This window comes from Bufo gargarizans, chromosome 3, assembly GCF_014858855.1.
Source record: "Bufo gargarizans isolate SCDJY-AF-19 chromosome 3, ASM1485885v1, whole genome shotgun sequence".
Taxonomy (NCBI): Eukaryota; Metazoa; Chordata; class Amphibia; order Anura; family Bufonidae; genus Bufo; species Bufo gargarizans.
Genome location: NC_058082.1, coordinates 385,574,913 through 385,593,654, shown reverse-complemented (window position 1 = coordinate 385,593,654; position 18,742 = coordinate 385,574,913). Strand labels below are relative to the sequence as shown.

General features: G+C 41.0%; 1 protein-coding gene across 5 annotated transcripts in view; it reads left to right on the top strand.

The window, feature by feature from the left end:
- Positions 1 to 5,446, top strand: part of LOC122933299 (synaptotagmin-2) — a 574,820-nt gene extending 569,374 nt beyond the window's left edge. For all 5 annotated transcript variants that reach the window (XM_044288196.1, XM_044288199.1, XM_044288197.1 and 2 more), the window contains one exon: positions 2,491 to 5,446. In XM_044288196.1, the coding sequence (XP_044144131.1) occupies positions 2,491 to 2,697 (207 nt within the window). In that variant the 3' untranslated portion in view covers positions 2,698 to 5,446. The remainder of the gene's footprint in view (positions 1 to 2,490) is intronic.
- Positions 5,447 to 18,742: the final 13,296 nt, after the last annotated feature.

Below are 18,742 nucleotides of genomic sequence, written 5' to 3'. Positions count from 1 at the left end.
GGAGAGCATTCCTATTTCTAAACTTGAGAAACTGGTCTCCTCGGTCCCCAGACGTCTGTTGAGTGTTGTAAGGGGATATGCCACACAGTGGTGAAAATGGCCTTGTCCCAACTTTTTGGGGATTTGTTGACACCATGAAATTCTGATTCAACATATTTTTCCCTTAAAATGGTACATTTTCTCAGTTTAAACTTTTGTTCCGTGATTTATGTTCTATTCTGAATAAAATATTAGAAGTTGGCACCTCCACATCATTGCATTCAGTTTTTATTCACGATTTGTATTGTGTCCCAACTTTTTGGGAATCCGGTTTGTTAAATTGGGAAAGGGGGGGGGGATTTAAACTTAATATTTTAGAGTTCTTTACTAGCGTTTTTCATTTCCGTCAGAGTTCCGTCACAGGGGCTCTATACCGGAAAATAACTGATCAGGTATATCCCCATGCATTCTGAATGGAGAGTAATCCATTCAGGATGCATCAGGATGTTTTCAGTACAGTCATTTTGACTGATCAGGCAAAAGATATAACCGTAGCATGCTACAGTTTTATCTCCGGCGAAAAAAAAACTGAAGACTTGCCTGAATGCCGGCATTTTTCCCCATAGGAATGTATTAGTGCCAGATCCGGCATTCAAAATACCGGGAAAGCCGGATCCGTCCTTCCGGTCTGGGCATGCGCAGACCAGTAAAAATGTGAGTAAAAATGCTTTGTCACATCCAGATCGGCGGATCCGGCAGGCAGTTCTGACGACTTACTATTAGCCCCCTTAAGTGCTGGAACCCTTGTCCTATTCACCCTTAGGCTCCTTTCACATGGGCAAAATTTCTGGTTCACCTCACGCATTGCACCCGCACTGAATCCGGACCCATTCACTTCACGTTTTTCACGTTAGAAGTTAATGGGGCTGCATGAAATTCGCAAGCAAGTGCGGATGCAGTGCGATTTTCACGCATGGTTGATAGGATGAAAGTCTATTCACTGTGTTATTTTCCCTTACAACATGGTTATAAGGGGAAATAATAGCATTCTTTAATACAAAATGCTTAGTAGAAGGTCAATTGAGCGTTAAAAAAAAAATATATATATATATTAACTCACCTCCTCCACTTGATCGCGTAGCTGCCGGTCTCCTGTTCTTTCTTCAGGACCTGTCAAAAAAGGACCTGTGGTGACATCACTATGCTCATCACATGGTACATCACATGATCCATCACCATGGTTATGGACCATGTGATGAGCTCAGTGACATCACCACAGGTCCTTTGACAGGTCCTGCAGAAAGAACAGGAGACTGGCAGCTACGCGATCAATTGTAGGAGGCAAGTTCATTTTTCATTTATTTTTTAACCCTCATTTGCACTGAGCCACCAATGTTTATTATACTGGGACGTTGGGGGGGGCGCACTGCGCCACCAATGTTTATTATACTGGAGTGTTGGGGGGGGCGCACTGCGCCACCAATGTTTATTATACTGGGGTGTTTGGAGGGGGCGCACTGCACCACCAATTAAGATAACTGACCTGTTAATACAAATATAGGAGGCGGGTGCCGGAATCAAATAGCTGGCACCCGACCTTTATGACAGCGAGCTGCGATCCACTGCAGTTAACCCCTCAGGTACCGAACCTGAAGGGTTAACTGATACTGCTCGCAGCTCCCCGTCATAGAGGTCGGGTGCCGGCTATTTGATTCCGGCACCCGCCTCCTGTATTTGTATTAACAGGTCAGTTATCTTTATTGGTGGCACAGGGGCCACAGCCCCTCCCCTCTTCCTCAAGTCTATCTTCTTATTGGTGGCAGCACAGGGGGGAGGAAGAGACTCATTCTCCACTGCGCTGGTGAGAAGAACATCGGCGGCAGGGCAGAGAACTATCAGCTCCTGTGCCCCGCCGCTGTATTCAATGGCAGAGCTGCGGCGGCGGGTTTAGTTGCAAATGGCGACAAGACTAAAAAGTCTTGTCACTATTTGTAAATTCTGAGTCGCATTGGCCCTGATAGATAAAAATAAAAGATGCTAAGGAGGTTGAGTGTCGTCTCCTAATTGACTGCTTTAAAGTACCATCTGACAATTGCAAGTAAGCAAGTAGTTACTAACATATAGACGCTCTGACATAAAGTACCACTAATTAATATATATAACGATCTATAAGCCAGTTAGTAGCATATAAACGCTCCAGCATATAAAAGCTCCAGCATATAGAAGTTCCCAATACAGTTTGTTAGGATTCCTGCTTATTAGAATTCCCAATACATTGTATATCCAATCCAGTGACATCAGTTATCTTTACTACTCAATATAACATATACACAAGTCGGATGCTTGCCAAATTTGGTTGAATTTCATACACTTCTGTTTTTTAACGTTACTATTTTTTATTGTGATTTTGATATTGCATAAAACATGGCAGTTATTTCACTATTTCATGTCATGTAACTAGAATATTTTATCCTTTTTTTTGTATGTTTTTCTTTTTCACATACCCCACAGAAAGTTCAAGTTGTTATTACTGTCTTGGACTATGACAAGCTGGGTAAGAATGAGGCAATCGGCAAGATATTTGTTGGATGTAGCGCCACAGGAACTGAGCTCCGCCATTGGTCTGACATGCTGGCCAATCCACGACGTCCAATTGCCCAGTGGCACCCACTTAAGCCAGAAGAGGAGGTGGACCTTGCACTGGGCTCCAAGAAGTAATGCGCTCTTTATGCATATTTTTCCCCCTCATACCTTCCTTTTGACCCTCACACTCTGCTATGCAGATTACAAGCACCTTCTGCTAACCCACAGGCTTTCCCTACAACACAACAACCAAGACTTAATGAACCAATAAAGAAGTGTCATCAGTAACCAAGGCAGTTTCGATGTACATGTTTTTGAAGTGTCCATGGATGAACTTCAAAAGTGTAATTGGGCTATGCCTCACTCTTTTGTGTTCTCTAGGCAATTTTATATTGATCTCTTAAGCTACAAGGAAAAAAAAACTGTGACATATTAGTCTTCCAAATATAAGTGTTTGAAGTTATAATAATATCTAAAATAACTTTGACACACTACATAGTCTAAATGAAATATCCATCTGTATTAAATGAATATTTAATTAGTGTATTTAATATCTTTTTGTAAGAATTTGGTAAGGATTGAGAAGCAGTTCATATGCTTATATCCTGATAAATGATAGACATTTTCTTATGCTATATGTCATAAGTGAGATTAAAATTTTCTTTTAAAAGTTCCAGTTTAACCTCAAATTTGTTATTCTGTATTTTGCTGTATTTCCATAAAAGAGCATGTTTGGACATACTGGCTTCATTGGAACTTCTTCCATATTTCTAAAGCATTCACATGCATAATATTGCATATTGGGATGAATATCTCTATTATATCACAAGACCTTAGGAAATAGTGAAGTAGCTATTATAATAATGTTGGTAATAAACTACTTAAGAAAAATACTTCTACTGTATTTAAAATGCTGCAAAGAACATCTGGTTGTTGTAAATAAATGCAACAAAAGTAGAGATGACATAGGAAGAGCAGCTTCTAAGTCAAGACAGTTGCATTTTTAGAATTTACCAATATATATTCTGACTTAGATACTTAACCTGGGGAACATAGGACTGTATTTACCGCCTAAGAGGGACAACTAGCATTAGGCAGGAAAAATGAACCCTTGAAAATGTTTCTAGAAAGACGAAAAGGTAGAAATAATGTGCAAATTTTGATTGTTGTGTTACTTTGATGTATTTTTTCTATGTCATCGGTAATAAGACAGTCTAATGACAAGGATTGTGGTGAGATCAGAAATATAATTTAGTTTCATAATTTGGTTAAGCTTAGCAGTAATACAGCTGTGCAAGCGTATAATTAATTATTTTCATACAACTCTTGGGTTCATATGCCCAGGCAATTACTTGAAAAACGTTTATTAATTTTATCATCCATAAATAATTAATAATTTTAGAAACATTGTTAATGTATAAAAATTTGTTTCTAGATTATTCACAACTTTTTGTATGCCAAACATTTTATAAATAAATGCTTTAAGGTGCAGACAAACAGATTTTTTTTAACTGGGCAGGAATAACAGTTGTGTTTCTGTAAGTGAGATAGATAGTAGTAGAAGAGTTTATTGGATATATCAAAATGTACGACTGAAGTAATAAGTAACACATTGATAGTAGCTCTTCTGTACAACTGCTCAGGAAAAAAAAGAGCTATACATATTTTTTTTCTTCAGTATTGCTGCTGTTTTTCCTGTTTTCAAACAGAAAACAATTTAACTGATCACTTAGTAGACAGTGTGTCTTTCATGACACAAGCACTATCATTTAGTGTTTGGAATGTGGACCACATGTTTCAGAAATGCACTGAACTGCTAAGTATAATCAGTATGTGCCAGACACAAGAAAGAGGAAAACAGTCCACCAACATTTGATGAACGGGCCTTGCTGAGGTATTCTGCTTAGAAGCTTTGAGATTTTTGTTGGCATCTGCTCGTCATGAAGGTAATAAAAGAGCAAACATTCCTATATTAAGAAAATCTTACCAAATGGCTTGCTTTTTTAAAATCTTCATTGAATTGTCAAAATGTCCCCACATATAGAACTCAAATTAGTCAAGGTAACAAGTACAGTGCCATGGATTATTTCTGTCTTATATACTGAGTTATTTTACAGCGTGAATATGAGTGTAGTAAAAAGAAACATAATTGGTAAGGTGCAGCCTAGACTGCAGCATTATATTTTATTATACTCATACTATGTATACTGCACACTACACACTGTACATTCCGAAACTTTGTTCAGCAGCCAATATCTTATTGATTATCATCATGTCAATATGTATATGCTTTGGGGCTTACCTCACAGTTTGAACGTGCTTAATAAAAATGTTTCACTGTCTTCAAAGCATACTTCCAGTTGCAAATATGTTTTAATAGGTTTTCGGGTATTAAGATCATACACTTTTTCAACATAAATGATTTCAAGGATGTGGTTGTTTCTTGTGATCACCATACTTAGATTATTATTACCTATGGTAATCTAAAGTCAGTATTGCAGAGCCGCAGAAGTTTCAGCGGTTGCAGCTGTAATAAGGATGCTAAAATGTGGTTTTATTATGCTCATCTAAGAGCATCCTAATGCCACTTTTACATGAGACTATTTTGGTTAGTATTTTGCATCAGTATTTTTAATCCAAAACTGCGAGTAAAACATAGCAGAGGAAACAAATGCACCTCTTATTTGTTTGGGCTCAGTATTGGTTTTTACTTACAAATTCTAAAACATAACACTGAACTATTGATCCCATTACATGGAACTATTGTCAGGAATAAACGTTCATTGCACATAATCAGCGCTATATATATATTGTGAACTGTTACGCCTTCCTGCGGGGTTGTTTTGGGCCGAAACAGGTACACTGACACCTTTGTAGCTTGTGCATCACACTGTTGCTAGTTTATTTTGCAAGTTGCTCAAATTAACAAACAAAAACAACAATAGCCGTCTGGCTCCTGCCTATCTCACTCGACAGCCCTAGCTAAACTCATAACACAAAACACAAAGAGCATTTTTAAGGGGGAAAACAGAGCAACTTACAGTTCAGTAGTTAGATGGAGAAGCCAACCGCTCTCAGAGCTCCTGGGCTTGCAGCTTCTCAAACAGACTGCCAGAGAGAGAGCTCCTGGGTCAGGGCTGCTGACTTAATTAGTACATCTGTGTGAGCAGTCCCACAGGGAGGTAAAACCCGGACTGGCTCCGGGTGATCAGGGAATCCACCCAACTCTTCCCTGACTGGCTCCAGGACCCTAAACTGGTTTTCTTTTTCCCAGAAAGCTTCTGGATACAAGGAAAACCAAACCTTCCTGGAGCCTTTTAACACATGAAGTGCTGGAAACTTGGTGCAATGTACACACCATCCAGCACTTTCTCTGCAAAACATTGTGACACCCTGTCACAATATATATATATATATATATATATATATGTACGTTGGCCATATATACAGAATAAGAGCAGATACTGAGAGAAGTGCTACTGTGCAATGTCCATAAGTACAGAACAAGCAAAACAAGAGCACATTATATATAGAGAGAGAGAGAGAGAGAGAGAATTGTCCACTATACAGGGCAGAAGGAGTAGTACAGTGCAGTGTCCATATATACAAAAAAGTATTATAAAATACTCTCTCCCAGTGGTTGTTGCACAGTGACAGTGCTATAGACTATAAAATACCCCCTTCCAGATGTCGCACAGTGACAGTGCTATAAAATTGTTCAACGCTATAAAATCATCCCCATAAAACCACCCAGCGCCATAAAATTACCCCCAGATATTTGCATTTCTGCTGTGCAAAATCAAGTGACAAACTATGAAGTGCTCTTATGCGAGCAAGACAATTAAGTGCAATTCAAAATGCCATTCTGGCCTTCTTTGTTGCAACAAGTGAGGATGATGCTGGGCTCTTTTTCTGGATTTTCAGTAAGGCTAGTTTCACATATGTGTTAAAGAGGAGGAACAGTCTGCCGGAGTTCACCGCATGCAGCATAGCGTGATACTGTCATTCCCTGCCAGAGCCCATTGACTATAATGGGACGCAGTGGTGATCCAGTCTATTTCTGGCATGAGTGCTGAGATTGACTGGACAAAAACTAGCAAGCACTGTTTTTTTTATGGTGAAATACCAGCACTAATGTGGAAACAAGACGAATCTCCACCAGGACCCATTAGTCAATGGGTTCCGGTGGTGCTCCAGCCCTGTCCGGCTATGCCTCTGCTGTAACAGCCTGACGATAGTTACAATGCACATGTGAAAGTAACCTTAGAAAGTTCCGTTCTTCCGCTTTTTTGTAACAAGAAGTGTAGTTTACTTTGTATTTTGGTTATTGGCATTCAACATGTCATTCCAGCCTTTGTTGTTGCAAAAATTGAAGGCAATACTGGTCTCTTTCTTTTGTTTTTCTATAAGTTCTATACTTTTCCGTAAGAAAGTTCTGTACTTATAACCTTTCCCAGATTGATAAGCAGCAACATTTGCTACTCTGAGTTAAATGCTGGTGTCTTGCCTCATTGGCATTGTGTTAACACACTGCTGAACGCTCCAGAAGCATCAGACTTCAAAAACTGTTGCTGATGATCAATATATATTGGCACTGCACAGTACCACTTCATTATTCCTGTATGCTAGACAGTATAAGTTCTCTTGTCCTATATGCTAGATATAATTCTTGGTATCTTCTCTTATTCTGTATTTATGGTCAGTCAGTAACTACCACTTCTTGTCCTGTAGACTGGATGTAATTTATATATAGTGTTTTGCAAAAGTTTTAGGCACGTGTGGGAAAAAATGCTGCAAAGAATGCTTTGAAAAGCAGAAATGTTAATATTTTATTTTTATCAATTAAGAAAAAGTGAATGAACAAGAGAAATCTAAATCAAATCAATATTTGGTGTGACTCCCATTTACCTTCAAATCAGTTCTTCTAGCTAAACATGCACACAGTTTTTGAAGATACTTGGCAAGGAGGTTGTGCCAGACATCGTGTTGCTCTAAAAAAAAAAATCCTACTGTTTCATTATATAATCCCAGACAGACTCGATAATGTTGAGATCAGGGATCTGCGGGGCCATATCATAATTTCCAGGACTCCTTGTTCTTCTTTATAGTGAAGAAAGTTCTTAATGGCATTGGTATTGTTGTCCAACCGCTGAATACATTTAGAGCCAGTAAGACACCTCCCTAATAGTATTGCATGATGGATAAGTATGCCTGTATTTATCAGCTTTGAGGACAGCATTAACAAAACCGATACAAAACACAAAAAAACTTCTATAATATGTAAGAATTTACTACCATAATTTTTTCCATTTTTATCATATTCAAAATATTTCTGTACAAATTATTGTTTTGTATAAAGAAACAAATGTAATTAAGTAATATATTGCATTTTAAATTACATTTCAAGACTCAAGTCCAAAGGTTTACATGTAAATCTTCATATAATCATGATGAAAGCAGAAATGCAGTTTATTTTTATTTTTTCAATTTTGGAGTTTAATAAAATTAAAACATCATATGAACATGGTACATGAAAGACACATGAAGTAAAAATGGGTTGAGTATCACAGGGTAGACAGGAAAGAAGACAGAGGATAACAGCTATATTATTCTTGCTGAGCACTATGGCACATATTTCACATCCTGTATGTTCAGATAAATGTGTGGGTAGTCAGGTGTTGGATGTATGTTTGATATATTGTATATAGATAGAAAAAAGGGGGGGAGAAGCTTAAAGTACCAAACTTATGATTAGAAAAATACAAAATGTTTTTATTATGAAATACATGATAAAAAAGTACACATGTAATACATGCCACAGACAGGGTAAGGGAACAGGGAAGAAAAAAAACCCCTGACGAAGGCACGCCGAAACGCGCGTTGGGGTAACGCCACCCTGGTTCATATTCACATCTGGTCCTTCTTAGGTGAGTGTTAGATCGCAGCTCTCCCGTCATGACTTTATGCTGCCGTTGTTGAGTTTCCTCACTCGGCTCTTCATCATCTTTGCAATCGATATATTTGCATTTATCTGGTTTTGTGTACTCTGTGCATTACTGCCATGCCGGTTGAGACTCTGTGATCTTCACCCACCCTCCATTTATCCATTTACTTACTCTTCCTTTATACTGTGTGTTCATGAGGTGGTCATTATACCACACACTGCTGTATGTTCCTCATGCTCACAACATTATAATCTTTTCCTATTATATGCCTTATATATTCCATTGTGACCAGTGTGTCTTTCCAGGGTGGCGTTCTTTTTTCTTCCCTGTTCCCTTACCCTGTCTGTGGCATGTATTACATGTGTACTTTTTTATCATGTATTTCATAATAAAAACATTTTGTATTTTTCTAATCATAAGTTTGGTACTTTAAGCTTCTCCCCCCCTTTTTTCTGTTATTACGCTCGGAGCTTGTACCGAGTTACCCTTTGTCGGGTACCCCCCAGCATCTGTATGGTACACACATAGGCACTGTCCCTGTATTTTCATCGGGGGTTACCTGGGGTCATTCCCTTTTTTCCTATTGTATATAGATAGTATGCATGTAACACTTAATACTTAACAGCATGAGGCATAGGTGTGTGCTGCACATATTGACTGAGACCAAAATGTTCTCATCTTTTAACCTGTTTACTTCAATGATATACTTTTAAATATTAAGCATCACAGAAAGGCTCACTGCACGCGACCATATCTGTTTTTCGGTCCGCAGACATGGATGCTGTCTGTGTTGTATACACATTTTTGTGGTCGTATTGACTTCAGTGGGTCCACGGTCCACATTTTGTGGACAAGTATAGGAAGTGTTAAAAAAAATTGCAGTCAATATTGATGTGAAAAGCCCACAGATTATCTATGTGCAAAAAGATAGCCTACATGTACAAAATGAGATTCATAGACCCCTTGAAAACAAGGTGTCCGCAAATAAAATGCAGGCAGCACATGGACTGCATTCATATTTTGCAGATTTGCGATTTCCGGACCGCAAGATGGATATGGTCATGTGCATGGGGCCTGAAAATTAAGATAAAGAACATTCAGCTTAAGGCTATGTACTGCAAAACACAGATTCGCAAAAAATACGGATGACGTTCTTTTGGCATCCATATTGTATCAGTTTTTTGCGGATCCATTGTAACAATGCATATCCTTGTCCGCAAAACAGAAAATAATAGGACATGTTTTTTGCGGGGCTACGGAACAGACATAAAGATGCGGACAGCACACCTATCCGCAAAAAAATACAGAACAGACACGGAAACAAAATATGTTCATGTGCATGAGGCCTTACAGTGTTGCTAATCACTTATGAACTGACATTGGACATATTGTGTAAACAGGTTAACAATAAGGCTATTTACACATTTTCTTCTACTGTTACTGCTACCATTCTTAATTTTAAAAAGACATACGTGTAGATTCACAGACACTATTGTTATTGTTGTGGCTTGGTTCCCCCAATCAGCCGAGGCACACTCCCCCCTCTACATCGCACTCGCATTTATTTTGCCTTCTGTACATTTTGGCACTTTGGTGCCAGTTTTTTTCTTAAACACTGCCACTGTAGACAAGTGTGCACATAGCCTTTTGCTCATATAGGATGAGTTTGATAATATAGGCAATATACAAGTTCTGAAAACTTGTTTTTATTTATATTTTTGAATGTATGCATGCCAAGAGAAACTTAAAGTGTGCGTATATATATATATATATATATATATATATATATATATATATATATATATATATATATATATATAATAAATATATGGAAAATATAGACATGTTCAAAATGGGTGGGTCAGTGTTTACTATTTTTTTTTTCAAACTGTGTAAGTCTGGGTGATGTCTTGTAAACAGCTAAATGTTATTGGACCTTTATCCATGCAATAGATTATGGCCTATACCCTGGCCCAAGGATAAATCCTTGTGTCTTGTGCTGTCTGTATAATAATTTCTGCTATGATATAAAAGCCATAATTTCCAAGAGAAGTGTATCCTGGAGAGTACACTCAGACTAAATATGCATGTATACTGTCTTTGTCACAGTGTTTTCTGAAAATGAATGAGGTCAGATTATTGAAAGATATCTTGTGGACTGTGATTTCCTGCTGACCTCAAAATGTTTAATGTTTGTGTGAAAATATTGTTCTGTCTTTGTTATTTTGTAAGATGTCTCCTTAATAAAGAAATATTGAAACACATGTATTACAGCTTTATTTTTTATATCCTGTTTACAATTTGTACAAATGCCACACAGACAGAATAGGCTCTAGGTACAGTTCAGGTGTTCTCTTCAGATAGTATGGATAAATAAAAAGACTTTGTTAGAACGGTGACATACACCGCAAAAACTAGCCTTTTTTAAAAAATTTTAGTTTTTAAAAACATCTTATTTTTGCATATATATTTACCGTATTTTTCACCCCATAAGATGCATTTTTCCCCTCCAAAAGTGGGGGGGGGGGAATGCCCCTGCGTCATATGGGGCGAATACTAATGAGCATTACATTATGAGGCGCTCATTAGTACCAGAGGATCAGGAAGCGGTGAAGACTGTATTCACCGCTTCCTGGTCCTCGGCTGTCAGCTGTGAAGGCTGTGCACAGAATGGGGCGCTCTGTGACCTCACGCTGTGCGTGTTGGATCACAGCACAGCCGACAGCAGGAGGAAGAGGATCGTGATGTAGGTGAGGAGCGGCGGTGTTCAGGAGCAGGAGAGGTGTTTTTTTATTTTATTTATTGAGGCTGATACACTCAGCCTCGCTGGAGAGGCAGAAGAGAGGCTGATGGTGGCTAATGTAACATGGCTGGGGGCTGAAAATGCTGCTGAAGAGAGGCTGATAAAGGCTAATATAGCATGGCTGGCGGCTGGAGAGGCTGCTGGGTGCTAAAGAGAAGCAATGGGGGCTGAAGAGAGGCTGGTGAGAGGCATATGGGGGGCTGATTCCGGTAACTGATTTCAATACACTCAGCCTCGCTGAAGAGAGGCTGATGGTGGCTAATATAACATGGCTGGGGGCTGAAAAGGCTGCTGAAGAGAGGCTGATAAAGGCTAATATAGCATGGCTGGCGGCTGGAGAGGCTGCTGGGTGCTAAAGAGAGGCAATGGGGGCTGAAGAGAGGCTGGTGAGAGGCATATGGGGGGCTGATATGAGGCATATGGGGGCTGATGAGAGGCATGGGGCTCTTATCTGAGGTCTGATTGGTGGTCTGATCTGAGGTTTTATTAACATTGGGGGTCTTAATGGGGCTGTCAGCTGAGGTCTGATTAACATTTGGGGTCTGATTGGTGGTCTGACCCGAGGTGTAATGAAGCACAGCCGACAGCAGGAGGAAGAGGATTGTGATGTAGGTGAGGAGCGGCGGTGTTCAGGAGTAGGAGAGGTGTTTTTTAATTTTATTTATTGAGGCTGATGGTGGTCTGACCCGAGGTGTAATACATTTTTTTTTTTCTTATTGTCCTCCTCTAAAACCTAGGTGCGTCTTATGGGCTGGTGCATCTTATAGGGCGAAAAATACAGTAATATGTCACCTGTGCGGTCATAAAATACGTTTTTGACTGCATTCACTTCATTTTTTTTATTTGCAGTTTTCCACTGTAACTGGGACCTCCATAGGAGCCCCAGTTACAGATATAAACAAGTCCAGTAGTGACATTAGTCACTGACAGAGCTAATCTGATTCTTCCATGCCATGTTGAGAAAAATGCTGTTACAGTAGATGCAATGGCATTGCCACTTCCTCTCTTTACTGTTCAGCACTAACCGAGTGCTGTGTAAGCTGTAATAGAGAAGATGGTGGCAGTTACAAACCACTTCTGTCTTTTCAACTGGGTCCCTGAAGCTGGAGTGTGAAACCTGCACATAGTACATTTATGCACAGCGGGTGTCATGGCTTGTGGGTCTCTGCTGCTTTAAACGGCAGAGACCCGCAACTAATTATAATGCCGGTCGCGGTAATTAAAGCCTTTTGATGCCGTGATCAAGTGAGATCACAGCATCTAAAGGATGAAAAATCCAGAAGCTTGGGCTTCTTACCAGCATCCTCTGTGGCCAGTTCGGATTCCGGTAACTGATTTCAATACACTCAGCCTCGCTGAAGAGGCAGAATGTATTAAAGCTGCATATCTTATTTTGCCAACATAAGAAATTAGCAATTGTCAGTAATAAATAGATTGTAAAAATCCATGATTGTTCAGAATTAAAAAATAAAAATTGGATTTTGTACGCTCAAATATGAGCTTCAAAATCATTACAAAAAGTAAAAAAATCTTTTAAATGTATTAAAAAATATAAGTCATATACCCATATTTTTTGTTAGTCATATGTATCACCGCAACCAAAAACGTCTGTACTATTAAAATATAAAAATCTTTTTCTAATACGGCGACTGGCGTAACGGAAAAAGGGTCAAAATGGCCAATTAGCAATTTTTTCATTGCTTCTTACCCCAAAAAAGTAATAAAATGTGATCAAAAAGTTACATATACTCCTAAATAGTATCAATAAAAACTACAGATTGTCCCACAAAAAAAAAAAAGAGCCCGCATACAGTTCAGTAGATATAACTATAAAAAAGTTATGGTGTCAGAATATAGTGATGTAAAATTTACGACGTGGGATCAAAAGCTGGAAAACGGTAAAGGCATTAAATTTTTTTTTCCAATTACCACCCCATTTGGAATTTTGTTACCACTTCTCACTACATTGTATTCCATAATAAATTGTGGCGTTAGAAAGCACAACTTGGCCCGCCAAAAATAAGCCCTCATAAAGCTGTATGAATAGAAATATAAAAAGGTTATAGCTCAAGGAAGATGGGGGGGAAAAAATTTAAATGCAAAAATGAAAAAACCTGTTCACTGTTCCCTGCATCACAGACAAAATCCTGCGCCTGAGCCGTTCACTTGAGCGCATTATTCACTCACTGCGCCTGCGCCGAATACAATAGTGAATGGCGCAGGCGCGGGATCAATCAAGAGGAGTGGGGCGGGCAGAACAGGGAACCTGGGCGGGATAAAGCGCAAGTAGACGGAGCCTCTAGGTGCTGATTTTACGCCCACATAGCACCTAGAGGCCCATTAGCATATTATAAAGTGCTTATTTTACAGAAACATACTGTTATGTAGTGCTGACATTAGCGCATCAGCTACATAACGGTATTTCTGGTGGTAGAAACCCTTTAAAAAAAGCAACATGCAAGTAACATTTGGACAGTCAAATGGTTATCAGACTCAAAACATACACTGATCAAAAATAGAAACACAACACTTTCAGTTTTGCTCCCATTTTGCATGAGCTGAACTGAAAGATCTGAAACATTTTCTACATACACAAAAGAGCCATTACTCGCAAAAATGTGTCTAAATCTGTGTTAGTGAGCAAATGCATCCCACCTCACAGGTGTGGTATATCAAGGTGCTGATTAGACAGCATGAATATTGCACAGGTGTGCCTTTGACTGCCTACAATAAAAAGACACTCTGAAATGTGCAATTTGATCACACAGCACAAGGCCACAGATGTCACAATGTTTGAGGGAGCGTGCAATTGGCTTGCTGACTGCAGGAATGTCTACCAGAGCTGTTGCCAGTGCAATGAATGTTCATTTCTCTACCATAAGTTGTCTCCAAAGGCGTTTCAGAGAATTTGGAAGTACATCCAACCTGCCTCACAACAGCAGACCACATGTAACCACACCAGCCCAGGACCTCCACATCCAGCATTTTCACTTCCATGATGGTCTGAGACCAACCACCCGGACAGCTGCAGCAACAATCAGTTTGCATAACCAAAGAATTTCTGCACAAACTGTCAGAAACCGTCTCAGGGAAGCTCATCTGCATGCTCATTGTCCTCATCAGGGTCTAGACCTGGCTGCAGTTCATCATCTTAACCGACTTGAGTGGAAAAATGCTCACGTTCTATGGGGTCTGGCATGTTCATGGATGCGTCCCGGTTTTCACTGTTCAGGGCAGATGGCAGACAGTGTGTGTTGCGTCATGTGGGTGAGCGGTTTGCTGACAATCAATAGTGTTGGATCGAGTGGCCCATGGTGGCGGTGGGGTTATGGTATGAGCAGGCGTATGTTATGGACAACGAACACAGGTGCATTTTATTGATGCCATTTTGAATGCACAGAGATACGGTGACAAGATCGAGGCCCATTGTTGTGCCATTACAGCCCCATATTGCAAGGATCTTTACACAATTCCTGGAAGCTGAAAACATCATAGTTCCTGCATGGCGAGCATACTCACCGGACTGTCACCCATTGAACATGTTTGGGATGCTCTGGATCAGCGTATACAACAGCATGTTCCAGGTCCTGCCAATATTCTGCAACTTCGCACAGCTATTGAAGAGGAGTGGACCAACATTCCACAGGCCTTAAGCAACAACCTGATCAACTCTATGCGACACACCAGATACTGTCTGGTTTTCTGCCCATTTCAGTGCACATTTCAGAGTGATCTTTTATTGTCGGCAGTCTAAGGCACACCTGTGCAATATTCATGCTGTCTAATCAGCACCTTGATATGTCACACCTGTGAGGTGGGATGGATTAACTTGGCAAAGGAGAAGTGCTCGCTAACACAGATTCAAACAGATTTGTGAACAATATTTGAGAGTAATTGGTCTTTTGTGTATGTAGAAAATGTTTCAGATCTTTGAGTTCAGCTCATGCAAAATGGGAGCAAAACTGAAAGTGTTGCATTTATATTTTTGGTCCGTGTATTTCCAGCCCTAAAATTTAAAGTTGATGGGATGGCATGGGATGAGGAGGACCATTTATAGTTAAACAAAAAAAAAAAAAAAAGGAGCATCATGGGATAGTTGAATGAATGTTCTTCCATCCTTCAACTATCATATATTTGTCCACTGCAATGCAGGTGCAGATCAGTTTAGCATCTGTAACTCACCACCTCTCATGAGATACCATACCTTTTATACATTTTTGTAGCTAGCAGAATGAAAATGTCCATTCAAATTTCTGTGCTAGTACTGAATGTACTTAACACGTCTGCAACTGCCCTACCTACTCCAGGAATCCAAAAGCAGTTTCTAACCCAGTATTTTAAATGCAGCTGTAAGCAATAGTGCTCAGAGACTAGGCTTTGTCCATGCTGACTTCTGTGATTGCAATCCAAACCCTTCACAACATTTCTTATTCATTGAAATCACAGAAGTGATTAACTGCAAATCAATAGCTCAGTGGTCATCACTTCTACCCTTTATAGTCTCACCCCACCCTTGTGACTATGTGGTTGATGGTTGATAGCATCATTGGAATTTGGCTGAGCTGGTGTGAGATCCTTTCTGGTGTTCCTGTTCTTCCATCTCTACAGAAGGTAAGTGTCATGTTTGTTTGTATTTGTTATATTCCCTGTTGTTGTATCTGGGCCTGAGACAGAGATTTCCATTCATCCATCTGGGGAGGAATGGGTTGTTCTCTGGTCCTATACTTATTCCAGGGCCTTATAGGGAAATCAGGGACTAGGTATCCTGCTTATGATATTCCTACCATTCAAGGTCTATTCATATTGATAGGTAGTCAGGGCCGGATTAGGGTTGTCTAGGGGTGACCTGTTTCTTCCCTAGTTTCCAGGCCCCGTTACTGTTCCCCTTCCCTCCTGTATTCAGTGTTGAGTTCCCCCTACACTAATTGTGACAATGTACTTAGACCTCTGCAACTGCCCTTACCTGCTTCAGAATCCAAAGAGGTTCCAACCCAATATGTCAATGCAGCTGTAAGTAATAGTGCTTGCAGACAGAGGCCTGCCTCCATGCTGACTTCTGTGGTTGCAATCCAAACCCTTCCTAACATTTCTTATTCACTGAAAAGACAGCTGTTAACTGCCAATCTAAATGGCTGCCTCCAGAAAATCAATATGGCAGCCTCCATGAAATTTTATAGATGGAACCCTAAGCGTGTCACAATAGAACCCTCCAGCATCCATGGATGATGACATCACAATAGGCCCTTGCGTTTTCCTCCCTCGCAGCAGGCCATGATCTTCATTAATTCAGTCAGGTGTGGATCCTTCACATCAAACAGGTAGGGTAATGAAGTAGGGCAGGCACAGGCATGTGACGTCAGTGGAGTACGGCCGGCCACCCGCCCTGCTCTGCCTGCTACAGGACCTTTAGTAAGTACAGGGCCGCCCTGTGCGAGAAAGCTTTCCAGCGCCCAATAGTGACCACGCCCTTTCAGTGGTCACCCCAACAGTGAGAGTATACTGTGTGCACAGTGTAGAGGTATACTGTGTGGCACAGTGTAGAGTTATACTGTACATTGTGTGGCACAGTGTAGAGTTATACTATATATTGTGTGGCACAGTGTAGCGGTATACTGTATATTGTGGGGCACAGTGTATGTTATATGTGTATAACATAACCATATTTCACATCAAAAACTTAGTTACTTGGCCCTTGGGGATCTCGGACCGCCACTTCCACACTTTGGCTGGGGGGCTCAGCGGAGCTGATGTTGTGCTTTATCCTAATGAGAAAGATTTCATAATAAGGATTTGGAGAAGGGGCAGAGGGATAGCAGAGCAGGGAGAGGCTGGTGCTGCTACTAGGGGGTCATACTATGGGGGGTAATAAAGCCCACCATTATGCCCCCCAGTAGAAATAATTCTCCTTATAATGTGACAATGCAAAAAATGCCCACTTATGCCCCCAGTTGAGCTCATGTCCCCCATAATGTGCCAGTATAAAATACCCCTATATAGTGCCCCCAGTAAATGCCCCCATAGTGCTCCTCTCCCCCTTCCTCCTAGTGCCCCCATAATGTACCATTATAAAATGCCCCAGTAGATGCCCTCAGTGTCCCCCATAATTTGCAAGTATAAATTACCCCTTCTTAGTGCCCCGTAGATGACTCCATAGTACTCCTCTCCCCCCTTCCCCATAGTACCCACCATAATGTGTCCCAGTATAAAATGCTACTGTACAGAGCCCCCAATATAAAACATCCCTTCTTTGTGTTGCCTCAGTAGATGCCCCTATAGTGCCCACCAATAATGTGCCAGTAATAAGCCCCCCATTACGTGCCAGTAATAAGCCCCCCATTACGTGCCAGTAATAAGACCCCCCATCATGTGCCAGTATTAAGAACCCCCCATCATGTGCCAATATTAAGGCCCCCCCATCATGTGCCAATATTAAGGCCCCCCATCATGTGCCAGTATTTAGGCCCCCCATCATGCGCCATTATTAAGTAAGTCCCCCCCATCATGTGCCATTATTAAGTAAGCCCCCCCATCATGTGCCATTATTAAGTAAGTCCCCCCCATCATGTGCCATTATTAAGTAAGTCCCCCCCCCATAATGTGCCATTATTACGTAAGTCCCCCCCATCATGTGCCATTATTAAGTAAGTCGTCGTCCCCATCATGTGCCATTATTAAGTCGTCGTCCCCATCATGTGCCATTATTAAGTAAGCCCCCCCCCCCCCCATCATGTGCCATTATTAAGCAAGTCGTCCCCCGTATCACTATTGTAAAAAATAAATAAAAATAAAAATAACACTTATAATTACCTCAAACCTCAGTGTCAGCGATGCGATGCAAAGCCTCTTCTGGCCTGTGTCCCACGCTGTATGCTATGACGTCATCGCGCCGCTTCTTCGGCCTCTGATAGGCTGCCGGCCTAGTGCCTGCAGCCTATCAAGCAAGGGAAGGGACACGCCTCTCCCTCCCCTGCACTGCCGCTGGCACAGGCAGATTACTTAGGAGATGAGCGCATGGAAGCGCTCATCTCCCTGTGCCTGGCGGCGGCTCACTTGGGGGGGGGGGCGCATTTTAGTTTGGGCCCATGAAGTCGAGCTGACTTCACTTAGAGTTCGGCGGGCTGTGTCGGCCGCCCGGCGCCCCTGTGTGCTATGGTTCCTGTGCGGCCGCACAGCCCGCACACCCAAAGGCCGGCCCTGAGTGAGTAGTACAGATGGGGCTGGGGATCGGAACTTCAATTGCAGTTAGTTATTATAAAAGGTTTAGGCAATATAGCAGTGAGAGAGAGGTGGGGCTGGAGTACAGTGACCGCACCGGCCCCGCTGCATTTGCATGACATCGGCCCCTCCAGCTGATACATCGCAGTCTGCAATGCTGCAGCATCACAGACTGCAATATAAAATGGCAGCATTCGCCACAAAGATTCAGGGGCAT